The 14,241-nt window shown below is 41.0% G+C and overlaps 1 protein-coding gene across 1 annotated transcript; it reads right to left on the bottom strand.

Annotated features, from left to right (window-relative positions):
* Positions 1-6,488: 6,488 nt before the first annotated feature.
* On the bottom strand, positions 6,489-12,057 carry fezf1 (FEZ family zinc finger 1; the record flags this gene model as incomplete). Its single annotated transcript, XM_079223169.1, has 4 exons — positions 6,489-6,727; positions 9,130-9,262; positions 9,955-10,089; positions 11,185-12,057. 4 exons carry the CDS (start codon positions 12,055-12,057, stop codon positions 6,489-6,491), a joined length of 1,380 nt encoding a protein of 459 aa, XP_079079295.1.
* Between the last annotated feature and the right edge of the window lie 2,184 nt (positions 12,058-14,241).

The following is a 14,241-nucleotide window of genomic DNA, read 5'->3' as shown; positions in this document are numbered from 1 at the left end:
TAATTCCTTGGAAATGTGAGTGTTTTGCACACCATGCATTACTGTACGTTTGACTCACCGATAAACTGGCATTGGAGTTTGATTCAGAGCTGCTTGGAAAGAGCTGCTGAGGAGCAACCGACCAGAAGACTCCTCTGGTTGTACAGAAGTCTATGCTTCATGTGTTAAAGCTGCATTCTCTCCTGACCACCAGGGGGCAACTTCTCTGGTTGTATAGAAGTCTATGCTTAATGCGTTAAAGCTGCATTCTCTTTCCTGTCCACCAGGGGTGACTCCTCTGGTTGTATAGAAGTCCATGCTTCATGTGTTAAAGCTGCATTCTCTCTCCTGACCACCAGAGGGTTACTCCTCTGGTTGTATAGAAGTCCATGCTTCATGTGTTAAAGCTGCATTCTCTCTCTTGACCACCAGGGGGCGACTCCTCTGGTTGTATAGAAGTCTATGCCTCATCTGTTAAAACCCCACTCTCTCCTGACCACCAGGGGGCAACTCCTCTGGTTGTATAGAAGTCAATAGAAAAGGACTATACTCTCTTGATTTATTCCCTCAGTAAACAAAGAAGATTTTAAGTATCAAGCATGACCTTTTATTATGAAAGTGTGCAACAATATTGGTCGTATTTATTTATTATTTCGGGAGACAACTAGAGGCCGAATGCTGCCATTGCACCTTTATGCGTCTTGCACGTCCTTGAGGGGGTCCCGACCCCCAGGTTGGGAATCACTTATGGTGCAGTAAACCTGAACCCCAATGCAAGACCTTCCAACAGAAGTCTTGCTCACAGTTGCACTGGCGGATCGATATGCAACAGTAACATGAAACCGATTCACTAACTAAAGCAGAAATTACTGCAAAGTCAAAGCTGAAACCCGCAGACGCGTAAATTAAAAATCAGGAAAAATGTGAATGGAGTTTGGTGCAGCTCGAAGTCGTCGGTGTGGATTTAACCTACAGTGCGCCGCATGGGTCAGTTCCGGGGTCTGGTTCACCAGACGCGCACGCGCTGGTTTAAGATAATCGATAACGAGTATCGATAAGCGGCTGCACGTGCAGCAGCGACCGGGTCGAACTCACCTGTTTCTTCCCTTTTCCCGGTTTGTGTTCACCGACAGCGCCAGAGAGTCACATAGAGGTGAGACGGGCTGCAACTTACCCACGAGAGTAAACTCATCTGTTTCCGGTCAGAATTTCAAAATAAAACAAAAAGTTTTAGAAATGTACGTAATGTTTATGACCTTTTGAGATAGTTATAAGTACAATGTTTTCCTTTTATTCTGAAGGCAAAACCGCTGTATTTGTAAAGTTGAAGTGTTTATTTTCGACAAGAGGAAAAGTGGGTTTGTTGTCAAACGTGCACGCCCACGGTAGAGCTGAAGGAAGTGGGTTACAAGTTGATAAAGTCCGCGGGCGGAGCTGCGTGGGTTGTCACCGCCTCTACGGCACACCAGGATGTAGAAAACGAGCGCGTGACTGCCGCTCCCCTTCAAACTAAAACCTGTCGCGTGACGCAGAGCGCTTATGAAGCTATAGAGGGTGGAAGCCTCTCAGCCAATCAGCGGCCAGAGCTGAGGAGCGGCCTCCCGCTCGGTCCTGTCGCACTGTGATGACGTAGTGAAGCACAAGTACTGTATTCACCCCCAATATTAAAACTTTTTAAACTTATAAGTATAAAGAAAAGGGGCAAAACTATTCAAATGTAGACTGAACTCTCAAAGCTTTTTTATATTTTACTCATCCCAAATCAACTATTTTTTTATTTAGCATTATTATTCTTATGTATTTACTATTTTTATATATATATATATATATATATATATATATATATATATATATATACATATACTAGTGATGTGTCCTTTCGTGTCGAGGCTTCGATGAGCGTGTCGAGTAATCAGGTAGATTTTGGTGAAGCGCGTATCGAGGCTTGTGTCGATGACGTATGCGGTGACGTTCGAAGCCTCGCGAGCCGGCCGTACCACGTGACTGATTCAGAAAATTGTTCGTGGGTTTGCCGTGAGATTTGAAATATAAGGGGCAGCGAAACCCAATGGATTTCCCCCCTTCCTCTCTGTACCCAGCTTCATGTGTGCCTGTGAAAGGGTATTTTATCAAGCAGGCGAAATAGTCTCAAAAAGCCCAGCACTGTGGAAAAGTTCTTATTTTTACTTAAAAAATTGGACACATCAACATGGACTATTGGAGCTGAGGCTCGAAACACCGAAGTTGTATATTCTAAACACTGACCCACAGTCACATCACAACCCTCTCCCAATTTGTTTCGAGTTTTGATTTTGACCCCGCCATTACATCATAAAGTTAATAATTGATGTATTGGCGTCACAAACATAATTTATTCAATTTAAAGCTTCACACACCAAAGCCATGGTGTCGTTATGATCACTCTGCCTGTTTTACATGTATTGTCCACTTGGTGGCGCAGTAGAGCAAATGAAGCTCCATGAAGCTTCGGCCCATGAGCGAACCAATTGGATGGAAAGCTTCAATGCTTCAGGAAGCTTCACCTCGCCATCACTAATATATACATACATACATTTCTTTGGAGGAAAATATTCCTACTTCTGATTCCAGATTCTGATTACATAAAACCACTATTGCAGATAATTTTTTTAAAGGGAAAAAAAGATGAAATGTTATGAATTAAAATTACCTTAAAAAGTTGTAACTGTGATATAAAAAGCAGAGAATTAAATCTTGAACTATATTGTAAATATTTTGACTTGTGTCACTTTTGACATAATAAATGATAAATGTTATGCGATCATTTATTTATTTTGAAATAAAAAGTCATCAGTTTGACTTGTTTTTGCATAATTCTGTCATGACATATGAAATAAAAAGAAGAAAACTTGACTTTGTATGTTAACATGCACGTATTTATATGTTTATCACTCTTTTATTTGACTGTAAACCAGCTGGTACTTTATGTACTTTGTACTACGTTGTCATTAAGAAAACTGTTTGAAAGAAAATGCAGCATATGTCTTTGTTTATGAAGTATAACTTATAAATAGCATTTTACTGCATCTCAGCAGAGCCAAACATCAATATTAAAATAAAAATAGTTATTCCATATTTACAGATCATCAGCACATGAACACAGATCATATTTCTCCTTTTGTTTGCCTAATATTCAGTCAACAAACCTTGTGTAAACATTGAAAGTGCAAGAAAAAGTGATCACAGATTTGATTCATTTATTATTATTTCCCTGTTAAGCGTCTGCAGCACGAGGCTCCCACCGGGGAAATACAAATAAAAACAAACCTCCACCGTGACAAGAACCTTTTTTATATACAACAGCAGCACAATTTAAAATAAATATCATAAAACACTTTAGTTTTTTTTGTTTTTTTGTTACAATAATCCTGAGAGTGAAATCAAAAGTAACAGCAGACCAGAGACGTGGAGGGGAAGCGAGCTGCGTTTCCTTTTGGGTTTAAATCCCACCGTCGGCTTTCATGTGAGGTTCACAACATCATCAACAGTGTGGGAAATATGACCCTTTTCATAATGACGCGATACTTCTGGCTTATTGCAGCTTGGCTTACAGTGTTCTGATCATAATCATAACACTACACTGGCTCGTCTCGGCCTCTTCGCCTGCAGGTCAAAGGTGAAGGGCGTGAGCCTGGAACCCGTTTAAATGTTTATTCTCACGCGGAGACGTCGCCGTGGCTCCAGAATGAAACTTTTTTTGGGAGGAAAAAAAAGCAAACCGGGGTCTCGTAGTAAAAAAGGAAACCGTTAACTTTTAAACATCTGGAGCAGCAGTTTGATTCATGAACGCTGTGATGCGGCTGTGATGCGGCTGTGATGCGGCTGTGATGCGGCTGTGATGCGTTGGTCTGTCGTCTTCTTTCTGTCCTTAAATCCCGGGAAAAGACGCAAACCAACGACGTGTCCGTCCGTCTCTCAGCTCAAGATGTAACTCTTTAAATAAAAAACACATAGTTTCATCGGTATTTTCCCTAAAACTGATGGAAATAGAGCATTTTGTTGGGGGACTATTTTCAGCGGCGGATGGATCCACATTTGGCGCTCTAGCGAGTGAACACGGACGACGCGTATTCGTCGGATGTTTTTTCTTTTTTCTTTTCGTGGGATTTGATGTCAGCGAGAAAAACGTTCAACGTTCCCACAAACTGTAGGTTTGAATCCTGATTTAAAGTCTGAGGCTCCGCCTCCTCTCCGGTCCTCAAACTCACATCCTGAGATGCAACCGGAACATAATGAAAACTAGGAATCACTGACGATCAGCCAGCGCTAGGATGTAACCGGCTAACGAGTCCGGTTTGTCCTCCTGGAGCGTCCTCAGCTGGAGTCAAAGGGCCAGAGGGGTCCGGGGTCAGGGGTCAGGGGTCAAGGGTCAAGGGTCCGGTCGTATCAGGTCTGGGGTTGTAGACGTTCTCCTTGGTGCTTTTTTCGTGTTTTTATTTTCAATAATTCACCTGCTTCAAAGCAAAACTCTTGTTTCTGAACTTCATTTTGTGTCAGGCTCTTGCAGGGTCTAGATCGAAAGGGTGGGGGTCAAAGTGTGGGGTCACCGGGCCCGAGTACAAAGGAAATGTCTTTTATTGGTGGGAATTTAAATTTAAATCTATTTCACTCGAGCATGATCAATGTGACAAAATACTGTTGGAATGGACTAAAGAGTGATGTCACGGTGATGTCACGGTGATGTCACGGTGATGTCACGGTGATGTCACGGTGATGTCACATTGATGTCACGGTGATGTCACGGTGATGTCACGGTGATGTCACGGTGATGTCACATTGATGCAACATTGATGTCACGTTGATGTCACGGTGATGTCACATTGATGTCACGGTGATGTCACATTGATGCAACATTGATGTCACGGTGATGTCACATTGATGCAACATTGATGTCACGGTGATGTCACGGTGATGTCACATTGATGCAACATTGATGTCACGGTGATGTCACGGTGATGTCACATTGATGCAACATTGATGTCACGGTGATGTCACGGTGATGTCACGGTGATGTCACATTGATGCAACATTGATGTCACGGTGATGTCACATTGATGCAACATTGATGTCACGGTGATGTCACGGTGATGTCACGGTGATGTCACATTGATGCAACATTGATGTCACGGTGATGTCACGGTGATGTCACATTGATGTCACGGTGATGTCACGGTGATGTCACGGTGATGTCACATTGATGTCACGGTGATGTCACGGTGATGTCACATTGATGTCACGGTGATGTCACATTGATGCAACATTGATGTCACGGTGATGTCACGGTGATGTCACATTGATGTCACGGTGATGTCACATTGATGTCACATTGATGTCACGGTAAATATCAGAAACCTTTAAAACTCTAAACGAGGTTTTCTGGCCCATCAGACATCAGGATTCCGTCATTTTCGGGCGCCGATTATCGATGAAAAGAACCGTATTTAGTCGTCAAAGGGTCCAGGGGAGCGAAGCATACTGATCGTTCATTTGGGGGAGGAACAGAGTCTAGTCTCGGGGTCTCTGGTCTCTGGTCTCTGGTCTCTGGTCTTGGGGTCTCGGGTATCTGGTCTCTGGTCTTGGGGTCTCGGGTATCTGGTCTCTGGTCTTGGGGTCTTGGGTATCTGGTCTCTGGTCCCGGGTCTCTGGGTCTCTGGTCTTTGGGTCTCTCTCTGGGTATCTGGTCTCTGGTCCCGGGTCTCGGGGTCTCTGGGTCTCTGGTCTTTGGGTCTCTGGGTCTCGGGGTCTCTGGTCTCTGGGTCTCTGGGTCTCTGGGTATCTGGTCTCTGGTCCCAGGTCTCGGGGTCTCTGGTCTCTGGTCTCTGGGTCTCGGGGTCTCTGGTCTTTGGGTCTCTGGGTCTCTGGGTCTCTGATCTTTGGGTCTCGGGGTCTCTGGTCTCTGGTCTTTGGGTCTCTGGGTCTCGGGGTCTCTGGTCTCTGGTCCCGGGTCTCTGGGTCTCGGGGTCTCGGGGTCTCTGGGTCTCTGGTCTTTGGGTCTCTGGGTCTCTGGGTCTCTGGTCTCTGGTCTCTGGTCTTGGGGTCTCGGGTATCTGGTCTCTGGTCCGGGGTCTCTGGGTCTCTGGGTCTCTGGTCTCTGGGTCTCTGGTCTCGGGTCTCTGGGTCTCTGGGTCTCTAGGTATCTGGTCTCTGGTCCCAGGTCTCTGGGTTTCTGGGTCTCTGGGTCTCGGGGTCTCTGGGTCTCTGGTCTTTGGGTCTCTGGGTCTCTGGGTATCTGGTCTCTGGTCCCGGGTCTCTGGGTCTCTGGGTCTCGGGGTCTCTGGGTCTCTGGGTCTCTGGTCTCTGGGTCTCTGGGTATCTGGGTATCTGGTCTCTGGTCCCGGGTCTCTGGGTCTCGGGGTCTCGGGGTCTCTGGGTCTCGGGTCTCGGGTCTCTGGGTCTCTGGGTCTCTGGTCTCTGGGTCTCTGGGTATCTGGGTATCTGGTCTCTGGTCCCGGGTCTCTGGGTCTCGGGTCTCAGGGCTGGCTGGGGGCCGACTGCTGGCCCACCAGGTCGTGCAGCTTCCTGATGTGCTTCTTCAGGTCAAAGTTCCGGCAGAAGCCCTTGCCGCAGGTGGGGCAGGTGAAGGGCTTCTTGTCGTTGTGCGTGTGCATGTGGAAGGTGAGGTTGTACACCTGGTGGAAGGCCTTGTTGCACACCGAGCACTTGAACTGCTTCTCGCCGCTGTGCGTCAGCTTGTGGTTCTTGTAGTTCCCTGCACACAAAGAGTTCAACACAAAACCCTGAAACACGTCGTTCAGTTTTTATAGAAACAACCCAGAACAGTCTGTGTTTGTTAAATATCTTTTTGCAATTATATTTATTGTATTTACATCTTATACGTCGTTTAGTGTTCACTGTTTATTTTTTTCATGAAGCCGCCCAGAAAAAAGCCTTTGACATGTTACCACATCCTATTATATTCACAGTCTCTCCTGATTGTACAAATGTTTATAAATATATATACAATTAGTAAAAATATGTATAAACTAATATTTACTATGTTTATATATTATTTATTTACTTGTATACATAAATATAATGCATATATGAATATATTAAATATTATTTAAAAAAATGATATATTAATATAATTTATATATATATAATATTCAATATAATTTATATTTAATATTATATTTAATATATATATTTATAGATATATATATATTCATAACTCAGTGTTTTAGGACCCAGGTTACAGAACGCTGCCCTCTGATTGGTGGAAATCAATAAACTCGTCTCCTTACCGACTCGGAAAGAGAGGAGGGAAAGAAGAGGAGGCGAGGGAAGGAATCGAGGACGCACAGACTGGGAAATGGGAAAGGCCCGATGTTGTAACAATATCAGAAATATCTCAATATTATTTAGATTATGATTCAAATGCAACATATTCTGTTCATAAATGTTATGAAAACCGTCAATCAGATGATTTCATCAGGAAATGATATTTACTCGGTTGATATGTGAATATTGTGAAATTATTCACTTGAGGAGAAATTATCTTCTTGAGGAAAGTGATTCATACATTTAAGACATTTTGTCTGAAAAGAGTGAAACTATAGATATTTAGTATTCAAATGAATATCAGAATCATCACATTCAAGAAAACTATGCTGCCAAATAAATGCAGTAAAAGTATAATAAACTGCCTTAAGTCTCAGTACACACGAGTACTTATATAATTAATGCTAAATAGATGTAATTATTACAACCTCATATATCCTTGATATATTTGTAGCAGTGCATAGTGCACTTTATACACTTAGAAGCTGATTGTATAATACTGTTTTAAGCCTTATTTTATATTTTTTCTTGTAGTATTATTATTTATAGCAATGTTTTTTGCATTCTTAATTCTAATTCAAATATTTGTTTACCTTAAGTTTATTGTAATTCTATAAGGAGGACCGAGCAAAATAAGCTTTTCATTGTACGGAGTAACTGTCTATTATGACAATAAAATATCTTCAATCTAGAATTCTAAATATATATAACTAAAGCTAAATATATATAACTAAAGCTAAATATATATAACTAAAGCTAAATATATATAATTAAAGCTAAATATATATAATTAAGGCTAAACATGATGGACAACTACATGATGGTGTATAATCAAATTAAGCAACCAGCAGAATACAAACTCATTTATAGTATTATTGCATTACAATATTAGTATTATAATGCAATACTAGAATATATATACACACACATATTTATTACTCTGAACTGGTCCATTCTGCAGGATGAGTACTTTTGATACTATAGTAAAATTTTTAATTTTGAATGCAGTACTTTTACTTCAGTAAAAGTTGAGAATACTTCCTTAAAAAGATCAGGCGTGTGTCTTTGTACGCGCTGTGTGTACTACAGTACATCTTTATGTACAACACACGATACTTTCCTCCGGCTGTGTGTACTACAGTACATCTTTATGTATAATACACGATACTTTCCTCCGGCTGTGTGTACTACAGTACATCTTTATGTACAATACACGATACTTCAGGCTTCACGACTTTGTTTTCATGTTTTCATGTTTTCTAAGTGTGATTTGGTCTTTTCTTCTTCTGGATCTCAGCGATCTGATTGGCTGTTACTTTGATTGACAGCTGACAGATGCTGCTGATGGCATTCAGCCGGATTTAAGACACCTTATTTTGTCCATAAATTATCACCGCAGAGCTAATTATAACTGCTAGACATGTTTATATTGAGATGTGATCAAACTGATTATTATTATAATGTTTTTATTATAATTATGTTATCTGTATTCATTTATTTTTATTATATTGTTACTATTATTGCTTTTATATAATCATTATTATTATCATTATTATAACATATATAAACACTATTTTGCATAAAATCATTATAATAGTGAGGACATTTATTTTGTAATATTCTGAAATTTTGTATATATTTTTTTGTCACTTAAATTTGTATTCATTTAAATATATTAACATTAAACATAAAAACAATAATAAAGTACAGAAAAATATTTAACATAATTAAATATTGTAATAATACAGATCATAGAAATATACAATAATTATGTAATTTAAATATTATAGGGATGTTTTTGGTTAGTGGTTATTGTTGTTTATTCCTCACCTTTCTGATGGAAGCCTTTCCCGCAGAACTCGCACACGAACGGCTTGTATCCCGCGTGGATGCGCGTGTGCGTGTTGAGCGTGGAGCTGCGGTTGAAGGCTTTCCCGCACTGGTTACACTTGTGCGGTTTTTCCTGGAAATAAAAACAACAATAAAATAATGTTAGAGATATTTTAACATGTTTTACAGTGAATGCAGCACGAGACGGTCGCGTTTAATGACCTCAGAAATATTTAAAGTCTTCTTCTGATGCATTCTGGGAGTCCCAGTGACGCCCCAGGAGGAGCCCGGCGGAAGAGGCGAAACTCATTTTATTTATGTATTCATATTTATTTACACAAATGGTTCAAAATGCAGTTTAATCACAGAGATTTATCACTTATTATTATTATTATTATTATTTATAAATGTCACAAAATTAAAACGGAGATAATAAAGTAACACGGACACACGCGCGCGCGCACGTATCTTTGGGTTTTAATAACAGGTTTTTAAAATGAAATAATTCATCACTTCATAATAAATTGAGATTCAAATTGATTGACAGGTCCTTTAATGCCGGAATTATTACACGATATTATATTAAGTTATTAATGTGTTATTTTTTGAATCGTCAAATTAGTTTTTTAGTATTTTATTTAATTCTGTAAAGTATCAAAATATATGACCAAAAGAAGATGAATAAATAATAAGACATAAAAATGATGACAGTTTGACTTCCTGTTCATCAGGAAGAAAATAAATTCAACAGTTCAATAAAAAAGTTTTTTCTCTGACTGAACTCAGGTCATGAAACATGACGTCATGCCCACGTGACCTACGTACCTGCGTGTGGATGATCTTGTGACGACACAGCGTGCTCGCCTGGCGGAACCCTTTCCCGCAAACTTTACACACGAACGGCCGCGCGCCCGTGTGCACGGGCATGTGGCGCGTGAGGTTGTAGTGCGCGTTAAACACCTGGGAGGGATAAAGAAGAAGTATCAGAACAATTACAACAATAATGTAAACAATAATAAAAATAATAATAACGCATTTAAATAATAATAAATAAGAACAATAATAATAATAGCAGCAGTACAATAATGTTAATAATAATAAGGAATAATAATCAATTTGAATAATACGACATTTAAATACTACTACTAATAATAACACAATTAAACAATAAAGAACATCAGCAGTATTCTCTCATCCAACATATTTTGCATAAAAAAACTTTTCTTTCACATTAATTAAATTATCCAAAGCTGAGGGAGTTTAGTTATGTATTAAAACAATATTTGGACTAATTGCAGCTTTTCATTTAATGTATGTGTCATTAAAAAAAATATGTATACATGTTTTTTATTTTATATGTATAAATATATTTAAAAAAAAAGACAAATACATGAAATACTTGTAGAGTTTTCTAGTGGAAATACTTCGATGTTAATTTTAAAGGTTTATTCATGTTTTCTTTTCCATTCAAGCCAAAACATTATAATGATCAGTTTACGTCTAATGAAAGTCAATCTGTTTATAACTCATTAATAACACAATGCACGTGAAGGATATTAAATATAAATAATCCGGATTTAACGGCGTGTTTTGGCTTCCGGTCACGTGTCTTTATATGCTTTCTTTAGTAAAATTATTATAATTATTTTCCCTTTCAGATCGGAGCTCAATGCATTGAAATAAATAAGTAGAATCTCACAGGAACTTTTCTTTCTCATGATAATTAAAAAATAAATACTTTTCCTGAAAAAGGAGTTAAAATAAAATCAGATGGAACAGAAAAAACTATTTTAATAAATCCTGAAATAAAGATTAAAATAATATAAACTGTGTTTGAAGGATTTCCTTATGAAATAAAATCACTTTATTTCATTTTTATGATTTAATGACTCCGATAATATCAACATTTTTAAAATGTGAGAAAGAAAAAATTATCCTCGAAGAAAGTTTGAAAAAAGTTTCTAAATCAATCCAGAAGAAAATCAAATTAAAATAAATTCTCCTTTAAAAGTAACAAACTCGTCCCCGCGCTGGTTCTGGTCCGGGTGGACTCACCTTGCCGCAGACCTCGCACGTGAACACTTTGGGCTTGCTGCCCGCGCACGCGCCGCTCAGCCGGGCCGCCGCCGCGGAGCCTTTGAAGATCTTGTCGGTGAGGATCTGGTCCCGCTCCTTCATGTAGTGCTGGATCTGGATCTGGCTCTGGGACAGCTCCTTGAAGGCCTGCGCGCCGCCGGACCCCGGGTACCGGTCCCCGGCGGCCTGCGGCGGCGGCGGGCCGGGCTTCATGCTCCTCTCCGCCAGGTAGACCTTGTGCCGCGCGGTGAGCAGGTACGAGGCCATCGGGTGCAGGTTCACGAGGCCGGCGGGCGGCGGGCACGCGCCGCCGCCGTCCCCGCTGCAGTTCAGGTAGCACACGGCGGCGGGGAAGGAGGACTGGTTCAGCACGCGGGGTCTGAAGAGCTTGTACTGGCCGCCAGTCTGGCTCAACGCGGAGTCCTCGTGCGCGCTCTTGTGGTTCAACCCAAAGCCCAAAAGGTCCGCGGGAGCAGCCGCGAGGGACGCCGCGTCGAAGTGGTCCAACCCGGCGAGGCTGAGCCGGCGGTGGCCCGGCTCGTACCCGAGCGGTAGCAGCGGGATCATGCAGTGCAGCGAGGAGGAGGAGGACGGCGACGGGCATGCGTCTGCTTTCCCCGCGGGAGCGGCGGATGGGAACCAGCTGGGCAGCGGGATCGACGGTGTCGATCCCGCTGCCCAGCTGGTTCCCGTCCGCTCGGGAGTCCGCGCCATAATCCGGTCGATGGAGAAAGCGAGCGGCTTTTTTCCGCCGCCGCCGCCGTAGGTGAGCGCGTCGGAGCCCGCGGGCTGGCTCCCAGAAGCCGGTGGGGAGCCGAGGATCCCCGCTGGGCGGCGGAGGGGACCGTCCATCACCTCCGCGTCCACAAGAAGAAGAAGAAGAAGAAGAAGAAGAAGAAGAAGAAGAAGAAGGAGAGAAAGAGGAAGAAGGAGAGGAAGAAGAAGAAGAAGAGGGTCCTCACCGGCCCGCAGGAGAGCGCATCATCAACCGGGGAAACCCCTCCGAGGCACCGGCCCCGGTGCCGCCGCCTTATTGACGCTCGATGACGGCGTGCGGAGAGCCGAGACCTCGCCGATCGTTACCGGCCAGGAGGAAGAGAGGAGCGCGCGGTAATTTGCTCAATTCTGCTCCGTCGATTCTCTGCACTTGGAGGAGGAAGATGAGGAGGAAGAGGAGGAGGAGGAGGAGGTCCCGGTCTTGGCAGGACTCCTGCTCGACTGGAAGGTGTTTGGTAAATCCCGGGTCCCCTTGTGGCTTCGCGTGACATCATTTATTTTCTTCTTCTTCTTCTTCTTCTTCTTATTTCTCCTCCTCCTCTCAACTCCGGGTCACGAGCGTCAGGTTTAGATCATCTCTCTGGTTCTCTCCTCCTGCACGCGCACACGCGCGCATACGCGAAGCCTCACGCGCTGAACTTGAGACAGAAAAAAAAGAAAAAAGATTGAGTTGTTGAACCGATTTTGTTGAATCGATCTCAGGTCTCTCTCTTTTATTGTTACGCATTAAATATTCTTTAGAGATGAAACATCTTAAACACTTCTTCTGACAGAAAGACTCTTCAGCATCAACGTGAGAAATAAAGCGCGCGCTCTTCTCGTTTTGTTCTTTTCGGGGCGCAAACTCGTCTTTACGCGCGAGACGTTTCCCTGAGGGACTCCGTCCTGGTTCAGGTTTAAGTAAACCAGGTTTAAAAAGAGAGAGAGACCGGAATCACCCTCAGAAGGCCTCAGAGGTCCTCATCCGGTCATCCGGGATCGAACACGCGACGTAGAGATATTAATATTATCTGTTGTGTTTTAATTATAGTGTATTAAAGACACACACACACACACACACACACACACACACACACACACACACACACACACACACACACACACACACACCTTTTTAAATATATTTTCTTTTTTAACATCTGAAAAATAAAAAGGATATATTCTTTCGAATAAAAAATAATATATATACATGGTTTTGTATTTAAAAAAGAATATCTGATCAAAAACGAGTTATTAAAACTATAGTGATATAAAAAAAAGGAATAATATTATTAGTAAAAAAACAAATTGATTTTGGGCGACACAAACTGACACGTGATGCTTCTCATAAAACATATTTTAAAATGTATAATCAGCTGTTCAGACTTTGTATTTTTACCGGATGCTTCGCGTTCCATCGCGTCACGTGACTCCAGGCTCGCGCGCAAATGACTTATTACGTCATAATTAATAGCGTCGTATTATTTTACACATTCTTTAGTGTCGCAGCGGCTTTTATTCTATTTTATTGTTTAGTTGCTTTTATTTCTGTTTTTGTTGCATTTCTTTTGTCTCCATTGTTTTGACCCTGTAGTGTTTTATTAGTCATTGATTCATACATTATTATAATAATACATCGTTTTACTTTAAGTGCCTCTTTAACATATAGAATGAATAGAATAAAAGATATTACCTTTTATTTGCAGACAATGAGTGAAAATATAGTGAAACACAGCTGTCATGAAATATAGATGTAAACATACAAATATCAAGTTATAATTGTTGACACATACTGATAATATATAATATAATTATAATATAATGTAGCCGCTTACAGCTACATTTGATATACAAGCTTTAAGAGGCTACACACACACCCACACACACACACACATATATATATATATATATATATATATATATATATATATATATATATATATATATATATATATATATATATATATATATCAAAAGGCTAAAGGGCAACTTAAAGTAAACTGAATAACAATAATATGAAATAATACAGATAATAATATTGTAAATAAACAATGAAGTGTTTATTTAATGTGTCTAATTATAGTAGTAATAGTAACATAGCAATAGTAGAATAGTAATAATAGTAGTAATAGTATAGTATCTGTAACAAAGCCGGTATTGTATTTTGTCTGCTATAATAATTATTTAAACCATCTAATTATGTTTCTGTGATTCATGTTTCATCTCCGGACTCTTTGGTTTCCTCCTGCCGAACGGTCTTTATCACTTTATGAATTAATA

This window comes from Taurulus bubalis (assembly GCF_910589615.1).
Source record: "Taurulus bubalis genome assembly, chromosome: 9".
Classification (NCBI taxonomy): domain Eukaryota; kingdom Metazoa; phylum Chordata; class Actinopteri; order Perciformes; family Cottidae; genus Taurulus; species Taurulus bubalis.
The sequence above is the reverse complement of the archived record's forward strand: the minus strand, read 5'-3'. Positions and strand labels throughout refer to the sequence as shown.